We start from the raw sequence: 20,701 nt of genomic DNA on the forward strand, positions 1-20,701 counted from the left end.
ATTGACTTATAAACATGCATGTGGTATCCTTATACCACTTACAGTGTTTATTAGAGGCTTAAGTACTGGGCAACATGTATATGATTCTACCTTACTTATCTTTTTCCTTCTGTCAACACATCACAGTTTTAGAAACACTTCAATGTAAAAACAAAGACAAGCTATTACAAAAAAACCCACAGTGTACTTACACATTGCGGCACGCAATAGGCTTGTAAAATCCAACTTCATGTCCTGTAAAGACTTTTTCTATGCCAAGGTGATCTTTGCAAGTAATATTTGGTGCTGGTAGACACTGAACTGAGGACACAAAAATTATTTGAAATTAAGCTGTAACCAATTGTGTACTGTAGTGTTTTCTAACAAGTGAAATATAGAAATGAAGTTACACTGTGCAACCGTCTTGATATACAGCACACAGACACAACTTTAAAAAAATATAGTTTTGAAGCCAGTCCTATGACTAACTTGTCTTTTTGCATGATACATATTAAGCAAAACATACAAACCTAATTGCTGCCCTAATTCTGTTGCAATTTCCATTTTGGCTCCGTTATAAGTCAATGGGAAATCTGAACCTGACATACAGAAAATACTTTCATCATAAGAACAGTCAAATATTGGAACAAGTTGCGCAGAGAGGTTGGTGTGATCACCATCCTTGGAGGTTTTCAAGATCTGACAAAGCCCTGAGCAACCTGGTCCGAATTCAGTGCCAATGCCGCTCAGAGCAGGAGGCCAGAATACAGGACCTCCTCAGGTCTCTCTCAACCCAAGTTATTCTGTTATTCTAAGCTAAGGCTTGAGAGAACCAAAGTGGAAATCACAGCACGAAGTGACATCTGCTGAAAGTTTGCAATGTATTAGCAGAATGTTAGTCACTTGCCAATGTTGAAGTCTGTTGTTTTAAAGGGAAAAATCCCAGTCCTTTACCCACTTTCTATCAGTTTTCAGCATTTATGAGTCCTATTGGTTGATTCCAACAAAATAGCAAGCCAGGTTCAACATTTCTTTCCAGATTTTCCAATAATACCTACAGGCAAGAGGACTAGGATTTGGATTTTTTTTTTTTTAATATCTATGCATAGGGACCAAAAAACCAGAAAAAAAATTTAAATAAATTCAGGCCATCAGTATCAGTAACAGCCAAAAAATACAAGCTATGTCTGGCCTTAACTGCTATAGTCTACATGGACGTTATTCATCAATGTGCCTAATCGAAGACAATTAGAAAAAATTGCATTCTTTCTTGTAAAAAAAAATACATATAAGCAAAGCAAGCAGTGTTTTCTTTTATTTATAAAAAACCCACAGCAGTTTAAGCATACTAGTACATGAAGGGCCACAGTTTTCCTGTCAATGTCACACCTGTAAGACTAGAAATCTGCTACTCAATGAGGCTACTTGGATGCTTTGAATTAAGCCCCTATTTGGGTGACGGATCCCAGACAAATGTTCAGAAATGACAGTGCTTTGAGCATGAGCCAGAAGATTATCTTTTTATTACTCAGATAATACTGAAACGGGAAGCGACTCAAATACTGTGGGGAGAATCTAAAAGCTGCTACGTGTGTAAAATACTCCATACAGACACAGAAAATAACACTAATTAATTTAGCAACTTTTCCCACCCTGAAGTTTATCTCCTGTTCAAATGTAGAGTGTATTAAATACAATCACATGGTAACTGGTTAGACAACTAACAATTCCAGTTGCGATCAATCTCAAACTACGGAATATTCTTTCTGCTCACTGACTGGAGGTTTATAATCAGGGGAGATATGATGTGAAAGATGATGTAAAGGACTGAATAACTTTAAAAAAAGGATGCATTTTGGATAGCACTTTCACCCAGTCTCTGAAGTATTTGGAAAACCTTCACTATCCCTAGCATCCTGGTAAAGAAAATCATTCAATATTTATGGAAAACAAAAATCTGAAGGAAAACAAACATATACATGCATTTTAAACATGACTGCACATAAAGCAAACTGTTGTGCTATTAGCTAACACAGAGACCATTTATTTCAACGCCCAAGAACATCAGAAAAGCTAAACATGTAGTAAACCAACTGATCAATTTAAGCATTTTCCTGTTGTACTCCGAAGTACATAAGAACTTAACATCAAAATAAACGCAAGTGCTATCAAAACAGAGCCTTGTGGTACCAAAAACTCATAATGATGGAAGGCACCACGTTTCCTTAAAAAGAATTTTAAAAAAATAGAAGATTTTGAAGGTTGTTCTGTCACATGTCAGTTCTTTTAATAAGTGTATGCAAAACTCAGCATGACAGGAATGGTTTGTTTTAATCACAGTAGTGCAGGACAGAGCCTAGAGGATAGAACATACATTGAAGAGATTTACCAGAAACCTCACTTACAAATGTACCAGAGACATTGTATGTATTTTTTTTTAGTAAGGGCATCCAATCCACAGAAATGTTTTAGGTTTTCATGCCAATGATATTACTAATCCCATGTTTTATAAAGCTCATCTAGCAGATACAAAAAGGCATAAATTGAACACTAAAAATGGAAAACAGAAATAAAATAGAAATCCTTACCATATGCCGTGTGATTTGTACAATTCATTGGTTCTTGTGTACTATTGTCTATTTTAGGCTCATCGCACACATACGTTCAGGTAATTGAGGAAAACGTTTCTCATATCAAACACTACAACAGGTTTAACAGCAATTTATTCCACCCTCTTCAAACGCTGAGGATTTAAGATGCACCTTGATGCAGTTTACCTTCCTACGCATCCCCAAAACAGGAACAGCACATTACCATACAGCAAATCTGCTAATCCAATTTAATACACCAATATATCGCATAAGCTGCACATTTAATTAGTGCTGCAGTCAGCGCTACCTAAAGGAAATACCATATTTATCAGTCATGGCCTCTGTATTCAAAGACAACAAGGTAGCATGCCTAACCTAGTCTTCTACCCTTATTTCAATATCAGAGTACCTTTAAATCAAGGCACTTGGTTGAGAAGATTAAACCTACAAAATTCAAAGAACACCTAAAAACAAACATCTGAAGTGCCAGGAATTTCAGCTAGAAAGAACCTGAGCAGGGACTAATTTCCAGGGGTCCGAACTCCCATGGCCAAGTAAAGCAGATGAAGTTCACTTTTCCAAGATGTGCTTTCCTGACACTTTTCATCTGCAGCTACATCAATAACTGTCAGCTACAATCAACAAACATTTTCTGGGGAAGGCCTGATGCCTTCAGAGAGCCGGGAGCCTCGAAGCGAGAGCCCGACACCTGTGCCCGCTCCTGCGGGCCGTGGAGGAACACTCAACATTTTGCAAAGCCACTAGTCCCACTTGAGTCTCCTGCAAAAAAAAATAAGAAGGTAGAGGGGCAGGGGTCTCTCATCCCATAGGGTTTTCTCCTTGAAAACAGGGGGTACCCCAAACCTGCAAACACACTGTACCACCCCCAAAATAAACCTAGGCCACTGCAGACGTGCCCTCTCCTGCTCCTTCCAGCTGAGACTGATGAGAAGCTGCTTAATTAACATATACTGGGATTAAGTTATAAAAGACATACCCATCATTAACCAAATGACATGATAAATGCTTTCTGACCACCTGCAAAACGAGGGGATATTTTTCAAGTTTTAGATCCTTCTGCATGACAAGAGGGAGACAAAAGATTAAGTAATACATTGTTTAGAAGCAGAGCACTTAGCTTATATTTAACTAATAATTAATAGATGTTATTGTCAGTAAGAAACTAAACAATTATAACTAACATAATCAACTATTCCTTAACAGAGAGGTATTGTATGTCAAAATTTTCAAAAATTGTAATGCATATGTAATAATTATGTGAATATAAGCAACACAACAGCATCCAGTCTTTGGAGCACTTATGGAGGATGATCCCCAGAGCTCTCCAGCACTTAACAGTATAATTGACTCTCCTGTTCCATTTATTTCTGTTTCAAGACCCGCCTCAGGGCTCTTGACCCGAGGCCTCTGTCCCCCCGGGGCTCCCCGTGCTGCCAGGGGCCTCTCCCCCACCACCTCCATGCCCGCCGGGGCGGCTGGACGCGCTGCCTCCCCTCAGCGGAACCGAACCCGCGCCCCTCCGCGCTCCCGGGCCACAGCGCCATAGCAACCGAGCCCCCGCCGCCCGCCCCAGCCCCGCTCCGGAGGATATTGCCCCAGCCTCAGCTCGTCGCACTTGAGCGGCGGCTCCGTGCCCAACGCTCCCTCCACGGCAGCGCCCGCGAAGCAGAGGAGAAGCAGGACCCGGGCCTCCGCCGCGCCGCTCCGCCGCCCCGGCCCCGCCGGCAGCCGCCCCGCCCGGGCGGCCATGATGGAACTACCGCTGCCGTCAGCTGACTCGGCGGCGCTGCGGGGAGGAGCGGCCCCCGCCGCGGGGAAAGGCCACCCTGCCTGCGGCCCTGCGGCTTGTTTGTGGGCTGCTCGGGGATTTTGGGTTTGGGGGGAAGGTTGACCTCAGCAAATATGGCTCCTGAGGCAGCGCGCGGTCAGCGCTGAGGGCAGAGCGTGCCCCTACTAAAGATGGCGCTCGTACAGCCCCAGCGGGGGGACTGGCGGGCTCCTGCCCGGAGTAAATATGGCGGCGCCCGCCATCAGCACCTGACGGGACACCGCCCACCTGCCCCTACTTAAGATGTCGGCCATGAGGGGCAGCTGTTCGGCTCTCGTACCCGGGTGGAGTGGAGCCGGTGAGGGGAAGGTGTTAGGCAGCCTAATTCTAGCGGAGGGGAGCTGGGGCGGCTCTCGGATGCGAGCCCTGTACTGGTGCTGCGGGGAGGCCTCATTCGGCCCCTGGAGCGGCGGGCGGGCCCGGGCGGGGCTGGTGAGGACACATGCTGAGGAGGGGACAGGTCAGTCCTCCCTGCGCTCCCAAACACTGAAGCTGTGACTTTAGCCCACCAGGTGAAGTTCTGCCTCGGTGTGCCGGTACCTGTGGGTGTCCCTGGAGCGCGCTGGCTGTTTCAAAATATCTTTTAAAAGCACAGGAGAGGTTAAAGGGGTGGCCTCTGCCCCTCTGCGGCCTGCTGGCCACCTGCATTTATTTTCACATAAAATTGTGGTTGTATTGTTGAAAATGCTTTCTGTTTCATTGTTTAAATGAATACGAAGTGCCCAGAGCAGGCAAGCCTTTATCTTTCTCAGCGTTTACTCTTTGTAAGGTATTTTGTGGTGATGACCAGCCTTTCACTTTCTCACTTCCTTAAAGGTTATTTCATGGTTTTTCTAGTGTTTGTTTTTGAAGGCTCTGGTTTTCAGTTATGAACTGCTGGGGATCCTGGACTGTTTATAGGAGATGGAGAGACAGTTCAGGGTAAACATACCCAAGAAAGACAGCCCTACTATTTGAAGTGTACATCTGTGTTTCCTGAAAAACAAATAGGGAACTCGAAACCAAAAAAGGCTGAAAGCAGCTCCAAGATAGTGTTTAAGAGAACACTGTCATTACCCAGTCCTTCTGGAAGTCTTTTGGTTTTCTTGGTCGTTATTTTAATGAATGAATAGTAACTTGTATATGAGTGTGGGACCAATGAAAGATTTGTCACAGTCTCAGATATTCAAAGAATCAGTAAAAACATGGATTTAAAAATGTGTGGATGGCTGACAAAGACCTCAGCCAGTGATGTGAAATATTGCCATCTAACAGCTTTTTGGGAGACTTGTGTAAGCTGAATTGGCAGTCTGGAGTTCAGCAGACAAAGTATGCAAATGGAAATTGATACTCGTTTCAGCAACTGGGAGCAAAAGGCCAGGGCCAGAGTGCGCTCTGCAATGAACTTGGCCCTTCGAGATCGAGACTGAGGTGCACTGGTGAGAAAAGTGCTTGGCTTTTTTTTGTCTGCCGCGCATCTCTTGGACAAATAAATATACAGCTTGCTGTACATAGCTGTCAAGAGAATTGTCACTTCTTACAAGCACTGCACTAATTAAAATTGAGAGGAAAGACTGGGAAGTATCTGGGCATTTGGATTCTGAATTTTTAAAAAGGAGGGTGAAGTGGTATGATCTCAGTGTGTTACATGCTTTAGTGCAACTGCTACTGCTTAGTAAAACTGGCACTAGGAAGAGGGGAAATCAATCTGAAGCTATGAGGCGAGATTAATTTCTAAACCTTTTATAGTCCTTATCCTATGCAACTAGCTGTGTAAGAGCTGCTGCAAATGAGCTAGTGAAACAGCGTAGCAGAATAAAAATTATTTTTCGAGAGCTTCATTTGACCATTTTATGTGTGTGTACATATATATCTTAAAAAAAAACCTGAAAGCAGACTAACATACAGGTTTTGGAGGTAGAAAGCACTCACAGTTCTTGCAGTGAACTCCAACTAAAATGGTGCCTGTTCAGTATTTTGCAACTAGCAATAGCAGAACTTTGCTTTTATTCCCTCCTCTCGAGCTGCCTCTGCAGGGACTCAAGCCGCTGCCGCTGCACACCAGCCATCCCAGGCAATGTGTTTCTTGAAAGCTGCAGGTAATGTGGTTTGTTTGAGTTCTGTTGGGAGCAGAGCTGGTTTTGGTGAGCATTGAGAGAAGTGGTTTTGTGTTAAAATCCCTTAACCCCATCCGAGTCCTCGTCCTACAGCTTTTGCTGTTCCCCTCTGGACATGGTAGGGGCTGCGCTGCTGAGGCCTCTGTGGGAGTCTTGAGTTCAAAATAGCTCTGAATTCATATTTGGACACCGATTTGCTGAATATGAGTACAAATGAAGCTTTTTTTTTTTTAAATGAAGTCTACAGAGGGGAGGTTCAGATTGGATATTAGGAAAAAATTCTTCCTGGAAAGGGCTGTCGGGCATTGGAACAGGCTGCACAGGGCAGAGTCACCATCCCTGGAGGGGTTTAAAAGGCATTTAGACGAGGTTCTTAGGGACATGGGTTAGTGCTGGAGTTAAGAGTATGGTTGGACTCGTGGATCCTGAGGGTCTCTTCCAACCGAAACGGTTCTATGATCCTCGTGGGGGGGAAACGCCGGGCCCGGCCCTTCTCGGAGCCTCCGAACACATTCCAGCCGCTCTTCCCCACGACACCCGAGGGCTCGCCCCAGCCCTCGCAGCGCTGGGCCGGAGCCGCGGGCCTCCCCGCCCCCGCCGCGGGGCTGCGGCCCGGCCGGCCCCCGGGAGGCGGCTCTCCCGCCGCGCCGCCCCGGCTTCCTGCGCCGCAGGTGAGGCGGGCTCGCCCCCTCCAGCTTCCCGCTTCCGCCCAGGTGAGAGCCGGCGGCCATCGTGCCGCTCCGACCGCCGCCGCCTCCCGCCCGCAGGTACCGCGGGCAGCCCGGGCCCCGAGAGCCGCCCCGGCCCTTCGCCTCAGCAGCGCCCCCAGCGCCGAGGGGAAACCCGCCGCGGGGCCCCGGCCCCCAGCACCGGCGTGGGCGGGACTGCCGGTACCGAGGGCGGAGGGGCGGCTGGCTGCCGGCCGGGGTGGCCCTGGGGGGCGGTCGCTGCCCTCGGCGCCCCGGGAGCCGGCGGGTGTGGCGGCTGCGGGGGGGCGTCTCTGGCGGGTAGAGCCGGCTCGTTGTGAGGGCTCTTCTGGAGGAGTTTAATCGCTTCTTCAGATAGTGCTGGTGCTTGGGGAGGGGCTGAGGGAGCTGGGGCTGTTCGGCCTGGAGAACAGGAGCTGAGGGGAGAACTTCGGATCTCTGACCTGCCTGAAGGGAGCTTGGAGCCAGGGGGGTCGGGCTCTGCTCCCAAGTAACAAGTGATGGGACAAGAGGAAATGGCCTCAAGTTGCACCAGGGGAGGTTTAGATTGGATATTAGGAAAAAAATCTTCATGGAAAGGGCTGTGGAGCACTGGAACAGGCTGCCCAGGGCAGTGGTGGAGTCACCATCCCTGGAGGGGTTTAAAAGGCGTTTAGATGAGGTTCTTAGGGCCATGGGCTAGTGCCAGAGTTAGAGTATGGTTGGACTCGATGATCCTGAGGGTCTCGTCCAACTGAAATGATTCTACGTGGCACAGATAATCAGGAGAGGCATTTCCCACCATCCCCTTGCATCCTCGGCACCTCACCTGTGCCTGGGTGTACGCAGGTCCTCCCTTATAAAGTGATTTGTTAACCATGTACACTGTCATAGTAATCCTAGGATTTATTGACTAATTTCACTAGAATGTGACAGCATTTAGATCTCAGAAACAAGTTTTTCTCCAGCTTTGTGAGAACAGGTTTCTGAGGCCACGTTATTGCTCCATGGAGAATGGCTTCGGTGTGAGCTCACCCTTCTATTAGACACCAGAGAACCCACACCGGCGCTTCCCAGGAGGCTGAAGTCCGCAGGAATTCAGGTTCTGCTTGTTAAAAGTTCACATGCCTCTAGAGTGAGTAAGACTCCTCTTGATCTGCATGGAGACTGGTAATCACACATGCAGAGTGTTGTTTTGGGTTGGTTTTGGTTTGTGTTTTTTTTTACTTTCCTCATGTTGTGGTCACTAATTGTATGTAACAGGGCATGCTCAGTGTGCACATGGAGAAATTTTTTGATATTTAACAATATTTAGCTTTGACCTGCTTCACCTGGAGGTGTGTGGTGTATTTGTGTTCAGGCACTCACAGCACTGCTTGGTTGATTCCTTCTTTAAAGTGCCCAGAGCAGTGTCAGCACACGCTCTATAGCGCTCTTTATAAATACTGCAGCATTGCACGGAGCGGCATGTTTCAGTGGTTTCATATGAAAGGCATGTACGTGCTAAGCTTGGTTGGACTGAATTTTTCTGTGCGCTACCAGGATGGAAAACTAAGCACAACGTGTAGGACAGAAAAATGTGTTAGAATAGTGTTGGTTTTTTTCACAGTACGTAGTTGCTTGATGGCAGGTGAACTATATAATTTTTGATATCTAAAATTACAGGTGATGCTGTGTCAGGACAATTTAGGATTAAAATCACAGTAACAAATGTTGTTTTCCCTTTCTTTTTGCCTTTATCATATTTTAAACTGTTTGGGCTGAAATTTTCCAAGTCAGACTCCTCTCTGACAAAGAACATGCCATGTGCTGTGTTGGTCGCTCCTGATAACAGGGCCAGGAAAAATTACAATGGCATTAGTGCAGAAAGGTGACTTTGGGTTGGGATGTACCCCTGGCTGTTCCCGTGGCAGGCTGCTCAGACTGGCCACGGCAAGAAGCCTTTGAAAAATAGCAGCAGTTAGCATTTGTGCATTAGGGGCTTGTGGTATTTGATGTCCCAGAAGGTTGGGGAGAGCCTCCCATGAGGCAGAACTTCCCCTGCAGGTGTGACTTGTGGAAGGACACAGGTCGTTGGAGGCCAAGGTGAAGGACGTAGGGCAGAAGCATTTGTTGGGTGAGTGGGGAGGAATGGGAAGAAGAATCTCTGCTGGCTAAACTGTGTCCTCCTCCAGACCCCAGGAGGGAAACCCTTCTTTTTGTCTTTCAGCAGCGCTTTGTGGAGGGCAGGTGTTTGTCAAGGCCGCTGCTGGGGTGTTGTGTTCCCCTCTGGCTCCAGGGCTGAGTGCCCCGTGTCCCCATGCCAGTGGCAGGTGTCTGGCTGGGGCTGATGGCAATGGAAGACTTAAACCTTTCAGCTCTTCTGATGACCTCTGCTGGCACCAGCATGGAGGAATTCCTTTTTTCTTAGGCTGCTTTTTGAAGAAGATCCAAGTCTTGGGATTTTGTACAAAACCTTATGAAACTTTCCTGCTCCCTATGATGTGTTGAGTTCAGCTCTCAAAAGCGAAGACAGTAAAAACCCAGCTCCATGCTATGCTGGAGTGTGGAGGGTTTTTTCTGATATTAGAAAATACTAAACTCTCTGAAATTCATGTTTTTTTTCTCGATTTTACAGTCATATTGGGATTTGTAACATACATTTAGAACTGAGGTTTGCAGTTTTGTCTACCAATAAGATAAATAACTGGCTGTAGAAATCAGAGCATGTAGCTAAGGAAGCTGAGTGGGTGAACTGGTTTAAACCAGACAAACAGTAGTGTGTTGGATCACTCTTAAAAATTATTGCCTAGGAAGGGACATCCTAATTTAGCAACTGTCTGTTGGCACCCTGTTCGGGCTTAGCATTGGTGTTTGGAAATTGTTTAAGGATAAGCTGTTTGGCCCCCCAGATATAAACAGCTTAATAGTATGTGGAGCTGTGTGTTTCTTTGGTGCCCAAAAGCCAATCTTAGAGACCTGTCCTCAATTATACATTACTTGAAAACTTTGAATTATATTCTCAGGGATCTCCTCAGACCAGAAGGAGGTGTTTACTTTAAAATATAACACACTTGTTTTCCCCCAACCCCACTTTCTTTCTGTGAAAGAACGGAGAACAAAGAAATACTGAGAATGGTTTCAACATATTGCATAAAAAAAATAAACCATTGTAAACTGGCTGGAGGCCACCTTTGATCATGGGGAATCTCAAAGTGCTGCGTGAACTTGAACTGTGACACAACCTTTACCTGAGGTCCACTTTGGCATCCCCCGGCACGGACATGGAGGGGTCTGCAATGGTTCTTAGCAACACTTTGCAGCAGCTCAAGCAGGAAGGTGGAACTTTCTTTGATATCTTTTTTTTTTTCTCCTCTCTTTTACACCTCTTTCTCGCGGGGACTCCAGTGCGTTTGTTGGAGGCCAGATCTCTCACCTACATTTTCCTGCTTCAATTTTTCTTCCTTGGATCTGTACCCGTCATCATAATTGCTATTGTTACACCTGCCGTAATGGAAAAAAAGATTAATCTTGGAGACTGTCGGCACGGCACTTTGAGGCCGTTTTTTGAGCGATGCAGGCTGTTTCTTGTGGTGCAGTTTGCCAGTGCAGCTGAGCTGCAGCCGCCACCGCTGCCGCAAGGTGCGGTTCTGCTTCCCTGGCATGTCTGGGCCCCCTCCTGTGTGCCAGCGCTGGCAATCGAGAGCTAACTGGGCAGAAAGCTCACCCTACCAAAATGGGAAGGGTTTGTGGTTTTTTTTTCTGCGTGTTTAGCTCCCCGTTCCAGCTCACTGTGGGATCAGATGAATGAGTGCGGGCGCAGATGGAAGGGGAAGAACAAAATGCATCAAAGAGGACTGGAGGGCTGGACCAGCCTCTTGGCTTCAGCTATTAGATGGGGACGGTGTTGTCAAGTTGGTATTATTTCCTGCCATGCTGGATTTCTTTTCTGAGTTTAATCTTTTTGTCACCCTGCTGCTGGTTTAAAGGTGTTTCAAGACACTTTTCCTCATAAGAGTTATTTTGTGTCCCTTTCTGATGTTGGTTCTATTGCTTTAAGTTTTTTTTTCTCTTTTGATTGCTGATGTGAGGTAGAAAAACAGATGAGGGAAGTGAATGGAGGGAAGTTAAATTGGGAAGAAAGAACAAATTTCCGTATTCTTTGTCCTGTTTTGTTGAGATTCATGCCATATTTTTAGTCAAGGAGGTTAAGTTTTGTCTTTTTGGTTTAAATGAAGACCCAGGAATGTACAAGGAAATGGTATATTCATCTGTTCTTCAGAATCAGATCTCAGCACAGAATCAAAGGCTGCTGTGGTCTTAAAAGTGTTTTATTTTGAATGGAAAAGAAAATAAAGCTGCAGCACTTAGCAAAGTACAGATGCATTCCTGAAAATCTTTTAGGGGTTGTATGGGTTTGCTGCTTCAACTCTTGCTATGAGTTTGATTTAAAATGACCTCCTAAATCTGTTAACAGCCTTGCAAAGCGACTCATTTTACTTGGCTCTGGGTGGAAACCACGCAAACCCACAAGAGTTCTGCAGGAATTCCTCCATGAGCCAAAGCTGCTCAGATAGGTAAAGGGTGCATAAATCTGAAATGGTGGTTTGTGACACGCCTCCACTTTTTTTTTTATTAGGTAAATCGGCTTAATCTGACTCTTCAGGAGAAGAGAAACTATTTTAATATCTTGCTAAATACAACAGCGTCCTCCCAGAACTCAAGGTGTCTTCAGTGTTGGCACAGACAGCATCAGAGACAGAGCAGAAAGGATCAGAGGTCCTGCAATTACACCGTTATATACTGGGTAGAGTTAAAATTATGCTATTAAATGCTGACTTCTTTCAGAGGAGCTCAAACTAAGTGAAGAAATCTTGTTTCTTGTGTATGTTTTGGTGTAACTGCCTTGATAGTTTTCAGAATGACAGGCTCCACATCAACATAACAACATGCAAGTAAGGGTACAGATTTATCATTGCTGCTAATTGCAAGTCTGTTTTTATGCTGCCATCAACCTCACCCCCAGTTGGAGACCTGCTCTGTTTGGCACTGTAGAGGAGCATGATGAAGGATATTCTGTTCCTTCAAAGCTTGGCATGTACATAATAAAGAGAAAGGCAAGCTCATGCAGAAGAGAATGAGCTGCTTTCACCTGTTCAGCGTGCAGGCTGCAATTAAAGCTGACCTCCCTTAGGAATGTGTGGGACTAGGGATTGATTTGGCCAATTTGGGGCCTCTATGCTGTCTCCTGAGTGGAGGGAACTTCACTGTTTTATAGAGAGATGCAAGGTTTCGCCTATATTGCCACGCAGCACGGCGGAGCTGTCATGATAAGAATACTGTCTACAAATAACTAATTGGGTGGAAGGTATCTTCTAAATAATAGGATGATTTTAACTGTTATATATATTTGAAAAGATTGCAGCTTTAATGTCCGTATTCAAAATAATTTGAGCATACCTGTCTCTCAGTTTTCTTGGCCAATGTTTGATTTTATAACCTGCATTTTTACTCATATTTTGAAAGAGTTGTTCATATTCTTTCCTGTGTGTGAAAGAAAAAGCACACAGAACAAGGAAAGACTTTGGATGTGCTGAGGCTGCAGTGCAACTCGCTATGTTGTTGAATGCTTGGGGTAAAAACCAGGGGGTAGTAGTATTTTTGTATTAAATTTGTTATAGTTAGCTTAGTATTTTATTATTGCATGTATTGACTGTGTATCTGTTAGCATCCTGCTCAGATATATAATTTATTAATTCGATTTTTTTTTTTAAACCTCATCTAGGTTATTCTACACTAAATCCAAAAATACCCTTCAACATGCCTGAAAATCCTGCTGCAGGTATGTAGTCTGAATGTGATGACTTCTGTTAAGCGGTGAGAAATGAAGCTCCGTTCCTCACATGTACTACTTTGTGGTGCAGATAAACAGCAGGTGCTGCAGATCCTTGATCGTCTGCAAACAAAACTTCGTGAGAAAAGAGATTCCCAACATAACGAAAACCTGACTGTTTTGCGTAACACACTCAGGAGCCCTTTGTTTAACCAGATACTGACCCTCCAGCAATCCATCAAGCAACTGAAGGAACAGGTGAGTGTAAAAGTGATGCAGTGATAATTATAGTGAACTTGAAACTTGAAACAGGGTGTGTAGGTGTGTGTTAATGAAGGCGCTGTCATTAATAAGCTGTAACTTGGTATGAATGAATGTTGGCTCCTTTTTTTTGGTCAACTGCTGGAATGAGAAGTGGCTTTGCAACAAACAGGTCATGGGGCAATGTGCTATGAAAGGGATGCAGAAGAGGGGGTTGAGAATCACATCAGTTGAAAAAAAAAAAGCGTCTGCAAAAGACATCAGCTCTAGTACTTTGAGTTCTGAACACAGCTGGAACGGGGATCCTTTGTTTTTCACGGAAGCTAAATACTGTTTATCAGCTAACTGGCAGCATCTTTTCTCCTTAAAAGACATCATCACTTAGTTCCTGCTGACTTGTACAGGAATGGTTAACCTGTTTGGGGAAATAACATCTAGAAAACCACCTCTGAAGATTTGCCAAGCTCTGATGCAGACGTACCCAGGCTAACTTTAAGATGACTTGGCTCCAGCAGCAGAAGGAACTTGTGCCAATTGGTTTATAACACCAACTGACACATAGAACTTGTGGACATGGGCATCAATGACAGATCTGTGTGAACAGTTCTCACCGTCACTGTTGCTTTGCTGTTACTGCACCTGCCCAGCTGCAGATGTGGTGGGGTGGGTGTCAGGGGGACGAGGCCGCCTCGCTGCCATCGCCACATGTTCCTGCCTGGGTGGCGTGGTGGTGGTTGTACCATTCGTTCTCCCTTCTTCCCATGTTTGCCGAAGTGCTGTACCTGCTCCTGGTCCTTCCTTCCAAAGCTTGGCTGCATGTCTGCAAACTATTAAAAAATGTATGAAAATGCAAAAATATCTAAGATCGTGCTTTGTGACTGTGACATAATGGATTTTATATCCAGAATGCTCACAATTATCATAGCTAGCATTTTATTTTTACTTAAAATTCTTTTTGAGCATGTCCCTCGCGAGCAGTTTCATTCAGCATGGGATTTTCAGTTTACTATGTCGCCCTGGGAATTTTTCTGCATTTCTTCATTATCTTTATTATTGAACTGTAAGTTCGAGCAATGATGGCATGTTCAATGGTAGTTTGTTCCCTAGGCCTTCTCTGGGGAGGATATAATACAGACCAGGCCTTTGGCTCCTGAGCGACTCTTAAAAAATTGGGACTCTAGTGCCAAAATTGTCTAGGTTTGCCTGACAGTTGCAACAGTGCTCGAGGGCCTCTTTAATGTCTGGTGCTTTTGCATGTGCTGTTTCTGGAATATCAGGGTGAAAAGAGGATAATGGGCACAGGCAGAGAAGAAAGATGAAAGAAGTGGAGAGAATGAGTGGAGTAGAAACACAGCTGAAACATTCAGTAAACTTTTCCTTCTGAAAAACAATTTAAACTTGATATGACGGCTTGGTTTTAGATTATATATTAACATTGCCTAATTTATATAAGTGAGTATATCTGTGTGAATAGGCATATATGAACATGTGTACAGTTGCTGCTTTGGCGGTCTTCACATAAGATGATGTAAGTGAAACGATCTTCTTTTGTTTTTAATAGTTTTTCTACATCTTTATTCAACAGCTTAATTATATGCCTCCAGACCGTTCAGTAGATTTTGATTTTACTAAGAGAGGGCTACTAGTGTTTGCTGACAAATCCGTTGCCGCTGGGAGCGTGCGTACACCTTGCAGCTCACCTGAACCCACAGCATCCACCTTTCCTCCAAACCTGGGACTTAATGAATTTAACGCAATCATCCAACAGATGGCAAAGGTAGGGCTCTCTGGTTTAGTGACCAAAACTTGTTTCCCTTCAATGTCAAACTTTTTCTTGCATTCTTTTGGAGTACATTTTCAAATGTGTTCTTTTGCTGTGTGTCTCACAGTGTAGTTCTGAGGATAACTTTTCCTTGTGAAAGATAATGGAAAGTGGTTTGGGCTTTTTATTTTTTCTTTGCCAATTTTTTTTGTCTTTCTATCACACACGCCAATGTAGAAAAGAAATGTCAGTTGCCAGAAAACTTTTTGGTATTTGAAGACACTTAATTGAAAATCAACACTTTCTGCAGAAACTTGTTTTGATGGAGAGACTTGTTTTATCAAGTTCATTTTAAATTGGAAATGTACCAGCTTTGTTAATATATGAACAGTGCAAATGATTAAAAGAACTGGCATGTAAATATTTTATTTAACTCTTAATTTAGTATGTCTTAACTTTGCCAGACAGATGCTGATTTCATTAACATGGGAAGTAGCATGTACCAGATGCTTATGAAGCTGTACAGGTGCAGACATCCACCCGTGTGGGATTGGCATTTATAACATAAATGTATTGTTCCGTGTTACTTTGAACCATTAATTTAATTGGTTAGTCATGCCTTTCTATATTAAGTAACTGTTGCTAATTGACTACCTTAATGTGGCTGTAATATTTTGAGCATAACTCTCCTCATTAGTGTGTCATTAACTCATCAGATAAAAGACTCAGCAGTAAAGACTGCACATTATTTTGGATAAAACAGCTGTGATAGCAGTGCATTCTCTAAGTAATATTTCCCAGTAAACAACCCCAGAAGTCTTGTATTAGAACTGAAAAGCAGGTGGCCGCAGAAGTAAACTCAAAGTGTGAAGTTGCAGGGAGGGGAAGGAAATTAATTTCTTTATTTAAAAGCTGCAGTCTTTTGAACATGCACCTAAGAATCAGCATTTAAAGCAAGGGGAGCCAAAAGACAAGTAATTTAGTTTAGCTGTGCAGCATTTCCAGAAATCTCAAGCATATTGCTCTAGACAGCACTTCGTTCATAGTTTTCATCCAGTTTGGAATTCATCTCGTAATGTGAATGAAGTGTGAAAGTGGCTCTTAAATTCCCTGGGGTTTCAGAACCTCGGAGTGCTTGCATATCCAATACTCTGCTATATTAAAAATAATAAATGGAGGAGCTTTTATAGAAATAACATAGTCAGTATTTTGCCTTTGTTTAGTCTTAAGAGGAGAATAATTTTCCCAGTGTTCATAAATTTTAAACTAGCTCATTCTATTGCATTAAAAATTAGTAAATAATTTTTTTCCTGTTTTATTAGGGGAGACAAATAGAATCAATAAAGATTGAAAAGCCTTCTGTTGGAGGTCTTGGATTTAGTGTGGTTGCCCTTAAAAATCCCAGCTTGGGAGAAGCTGGTATCTTTGTCAAGGAAGTCCAGCCAGGAAGCATAGCTGACAGGTGAGATCTTTATAATTTTATTGGAAAATTGCAGTATTTCCATGAAGGGAATAGTTATGTCTTTCACATTGAGAACTCTGTCAGACTAACATGTTTGTCCGGGTTATCTGGTGGGATATTTTGTTGGTGGTATCTTGAATTCTGGCTTTTCAACTCAATGAACTCGTGTTTTGAGGATTGGATTTTCAGATGAGTTTTAAATATCCAAGCAATTCATAAATGGAATTTCCAGAAATCGTGACTCACTTAAGAGAATCTTGAGTACTGATTAAAAAACAAAAGAAAACTCAGAAAAGAATACAAGGGAAATAAAAAGTAGCCACCCTTTTAATTTTGATGTATTGTGTCCCCGAAAGATTTCCCCCCTCCTTGTTTGTTTATTTATGTGCTTATGACAATGCCTTATTTATAGCTGGTTTTACTGTTTGTTTCCTGTGCAAATTTAGATCCAGTCCTCCCAACAGATCCCTGCACAGATGTCATCATAGAATTGGGGCTTCAGGCAGTTTCTTTCTGTATTGTCTGTGGGTTTTCACCCAACAACAAAAGGCAGAGCAATCCTTTAAAAAATAAAATGTGATTGTAAAACCACAAGAGCTGGCATGAGACAAACACAGTGCTTGGAATTATGTTTCAAGAAAGTGTGTCTAGATTTCAAGGCACTGGTGTCAGTTTTTCAATAACATATGTCAGGAAGTGCCAACACAGGATGACGAAGAGCGGGGAGAGGTCGGAATGATAATGGCTATGGGCCCACAGAGAACACACCAGAGAACACTTAAAGAAAAGCATATTAGGCTCTTTCAAAGTGGAGACAGATGGACTGATCCGGATGTCAGAGGAGGGCGAATATCTCACTTTAGGATTCGATGACCTGCTGCTCACTTTCTTTGATGAGAGAACTGAAAATATGGTTAGTCCTCAAGGAAAAGTGATTTCTGGGAAACATCTTAAACGTCACATGCTAAAAAAGGAAGTTTAGAATGCATTTGGTTAGGATGTGCAGTTATATTGTCTCGGAGTTCTTATAAATTTCCCCAGCATGCTTCCCATTTTGCTGCTGAGACAAGATCTCCTGGAGCCCTTTTTGGATTCCTACAGAGCTTTGAAGGCAGCGTCTGTCTATGTAACAGTTTGGTCTCGTGCTCAGAATGAATATTTAACAAAGGAGATGAGTGATGGGTTCTCTCTTGTCACAAACCTAAATTCGTCACTAGGGTGAATTAACTGTGGAATTTATATTAAGGTGTAAGTTGAGCTGTGTGTTGCTTGAAGAAAGTTTGATGCCTGAAGTTTGATACTGTAAATTTTGAGTAAGATAAAAAGATGCAGCTCATGGGTCTTTCGATTAAATAATGATACAAAACAATATCATAGCTTGATTTATGGGTACTTGGAGATAGTATCATGTAGTGCTAAACATAATGAAGAATAGTTCCGAGTTCATTGCACAACTACAAAAATGTTTTTTTTCTGGCCTGTAATTCAATATCATCACGAAAGGATGAGGGCATTTCATTGAATTTTGAATAGAAGCAAAGGGAAAAAGAGAATTTCTGTACCATGATAAAGTTGGAACAAAATATGTCTGGGCAGTTCAGTACAGTGTTGCATGTGGTTTGTATGTTGGTGAACACAGCCTAATAAGCAGATTTTTGTTTTCGTATATAAATACTTATCCTTGTGTAACTGTATTTTAAATGTTGATATTTAAATTACACAAGTGTGTTGTGAAGTCACTGTGCTGCATTTTAAAATGTCTTTTAATGTTTTGTTAAGGGATCAAAGACTGAAGGAAAATGACCACATACTGGCCATTAATTGCACCCCATTGGATCAGAACGTTTCCCATCAGCACGCCATTGCCCTCCTCCAGCAATCCACAGGATCCCTACATCTGGTTGTTGCTAGGGAGCCAGTGCAAGGAAACAGCAGAACTTCGGCTGTCTCATTAAGTGATATAAATCCACCTGAGACTGTGAGTTCTTGTAATACTGTCAAAATCAGATTTGAACTATGCTGTTTTTTTTTTTTTGTGGTTGTGTTTGTGTTAGCAAGCTTTACATAGAGGGATTTTTTTCTTTAATCAGATTTTATATGTGGTGACATTTCATTTAGACTGGTCATGCAATAAGGCTTCTGTTGCAAAGCTGCATGGAGTTGTTATAAAATAGAACCTGGCTTTTTAGGGGAGAGCAGAAGCTTTAGTAGATCAGCATATTCTTAGCAGCAGGGTCTGTTCAGCACAGGCTGGGTAAAGTATTTAACAAATATACCCAGTTGAAACCTACTTGTGCTCAGGAATTAAAGATGCTCTGATTACATCTTAAAGTGCAAACATTAACCCATCGTGAGCACTGCCTGAAATATCCCAACCAATTTAAGCTTAAACCGCTCAAAACAAAAAGCCTTGTCTTTGTTTTAAAAACAAACAAGAAGGATCTGTTAAAGAACCTCTCAATCCCTGAGGGATCCCTCGGTTGTTCTTTTTTTTTATCTGCAAATTTCATTGATTGTGAACCCTTTTGTTTTCTTGAACAAGGAGCGGTTGTCACTGGGATGTGGAATAAGTTAGGGCTGAACTTCCATCTGTGTTCAAACCATATGGTCCAAGTGGCCTCACTGAATTCGGTTGCACTGCACACCTAAATCCAAGGTTTGCAATATTGCAATCTGAATTTATTACGCTAGCATGTCTTGATGAAAATCTGGTTAAGAGCAGTGCTTTGCCTTATTCTCAGTAATTATTTCCCCCATGATTGTTACAGCGCTAGTGAAATCTGAAGGTTTTAGTGGATAATCAATATTGTTTATTGCACTGAAAATTTTAAAGAATTAAACTTTAACTGCTTTTTCATTGAAAGATCTGCACTGAACAGACTAACAAAATAAAATATAAATATATATCTCTACAGGGGGTCTTTAAACTTCTTTTATGATATTTAACTGGCTTTGGCAAAGATTTTCAGTGTGCTAATAAATCCTTTATTTGCAGAAGACTTAAATCTGCCTACTTTGCTCCGTTTTGGTTTCTATGAGATATTAATCTGACGGAAACATTGGCTGAGTTTGGGTTGCTTAACAGCTTTGTTATTTTCAGATTGTCTTGTAGAACATAAGGTCACGGTACAATGTAGCTTAGAAACATGCTTCCAATTCAGTATGGCAAAATATTGTACTGTGCTATTAATTCAGCATGTACTGGTGGTGTTCAGAGTGTGTAAGTGAAATAACAGAACTAAGAAGTTGGGCAATGCTAAGTGGGAACTGGGCCAGTTCCTTGCCTCTGTTTTGCTCTGTTGTTTGCAGTATTCTTGATTTATGAAAAACTAAAAGGATAGTTTTCATTTTGGCAAGAAAACCTGAAAATTGCTTTTTCTTAGTCAAGCTTTTTCCTAGTATCCTGTTATCCTGAAAGCAAAGGACAGAATGTATGTTTAAAAACAGATGAGAAATCCCACTGCGTGTTTATAAGGAAATGAAGCTGACTGAACAAAATCCAACAGATCTCCAACATGTTGGGTAGAGAGGGAAAATTGCTTTGATTAATGCTCGCCATTCCTGGTACTTGTGAAAGTGAGAAACATTAGCGATCGACTGAAATTAAATTCTCCTGTTTTTATTAATTGCAGATTCACTGGGGCCACATTGAAGACGTTGAGCTGATTAACGACGGTTCAGGATTAGGCTTTGGAATTGTAGGAGGAAAGTCGAGTGGAGTAGTTGTAAGAACAATTGTTCCTGGGGGATTAGCAGATCGGGTAATTTGTTATATTATGTCACTTCTTGTTTGATTGTGAGGTATAATTAACTGGTTTTGACAGTCTTAAAATAAACTAATACACTTAAACAAAAGGAAGCTGATAGCATCAAAGTCTGAATGCCAACATACGCTTTATAAATAAATACGTTGAAGGTGTGATTGAGGAAAAAGTCAGCACCTGATATGAATTAAGTTGTTTCTCAGACATGCTTTGACTTTTATAACATTGTCGAACATGCAGAAATTCTGAAAAGCTGTCTAACCTTCACATGTTTTCAGTATTTTTGATATTTTCAGCCTTTGGTCAGTCTCAAAGGACAAATACTCTTAGTGGATTTGCACATCCCTGTAGAATTTGGCACATTTGGCAACATCTATAAGGGCAAACTCTCCAAATGAATTGTCAGGCAGGAGAATCTGCCCTGTTGAAGTCATTCCAA

General features: G+C 42.7%; 2 protein-coding genes across 10 annotated transcripts in view; one reads left to right on the top strand and one right to left on the bottom strand.

The window, feature by feature from the left end:
• Positions 1–4,469, bottom strand: part of TM2D1 (TM2 domain containing 1) — a 34,371-nt gene extending 29,902 nt beyond the window's left edge. For 4 of the 6 annotated variants that reach the window (XR_010607841.1, XR_010607843.1, XR_010607842.1 and 1 more), the window contains exons 1-3: positions 4,183–4,468; positions 2,568–2,641; positions 192–300 (exon numbers count right to left, since the gene is read on the bottom strand). Coding sequence is in view for 3 of the 6 variants with exons in the window: in XM_065656463.1 (XP_065512535.1) it covers positions 192–300; positions 2,568–2,641; positions 4,183–4,340 (341 nt within the window). In the remaining 3 variants the exon portion in view is untranslated. Of the gene's footprint in view, positions 1–191; positions 301–2,567; positions 2,642–4,182 lie in introns of all 6 variants that reach the window. The other 2 variants (XM_065656464.1, XM_065656465.1) reach the window with 1 other exon arrangement.
• Positions 4,470–4,675: 206 nt separating this feature from the next.
• The window catches only part of PATJ (PATJ crumbs cell polarity complex component), a 151,010-nt gene continuing 134,984 nt past the window's right edge, over positions 4,676–20,701 (top strand). Inside the window, exons 1-9 of one of the 4 annotated variants that reach the window (XM_065655635.1) lie at positions 7,168–7,228; positions 8,170–8,303; positions 11,820–11,987; positions 12,966–13,022; positions 13,105–13,271; positions 14,860–15,051; positions 16,359–16,498; positions 18,278–18,476; positions 20,131–20,259. In XM_065655635.1, the coding sequence (XP_065511707.1) occupies positions 13,001–13,022; positions 13,105–13,271; positions 14,860–15,051; positions 16,359–16,498; positions 18,278–18,476; positions 20,131–20,259 (849 nt within the window). In that variant the 5' untranslated portion in view covers positions 7,168–7,228; positions 8,170–8,303; positions 11,820–11,987; positions 12,966–13,000. Of the gene's footprint in view, positions 4,718–7,139; positions 7,229–8,169; positions 8,304–11,819; positions 11,988–12,965; positions 13,023–13,104; positions 13,272–14,859; positions 15,052–16,358; positions 16,499–18,277; positions 18,477–20,130; positions 20,260–20,701 lie in introns of those variants that run through there. The other 3 variants (XM_065655636.1, XM_065655634.1, XM_065655637.1) reach the window with 3 other exon arrangements.

The sequence above is a fragment of the Caloenas nicobarica genome, chromosome Z (assembly GCF_036013445.1).
Source record: "Caloenas nicobarica isolate bCalNic1 chromosome Z, bCalNic1.hap1, whole genome shotgun sequence".
Classification (NCBI taxonomy): Eukaryota; Metazoa; Chordata; class Aves; order Columbiformes; family Columbidae; genus Caloenas; species Caloenas nicobarica.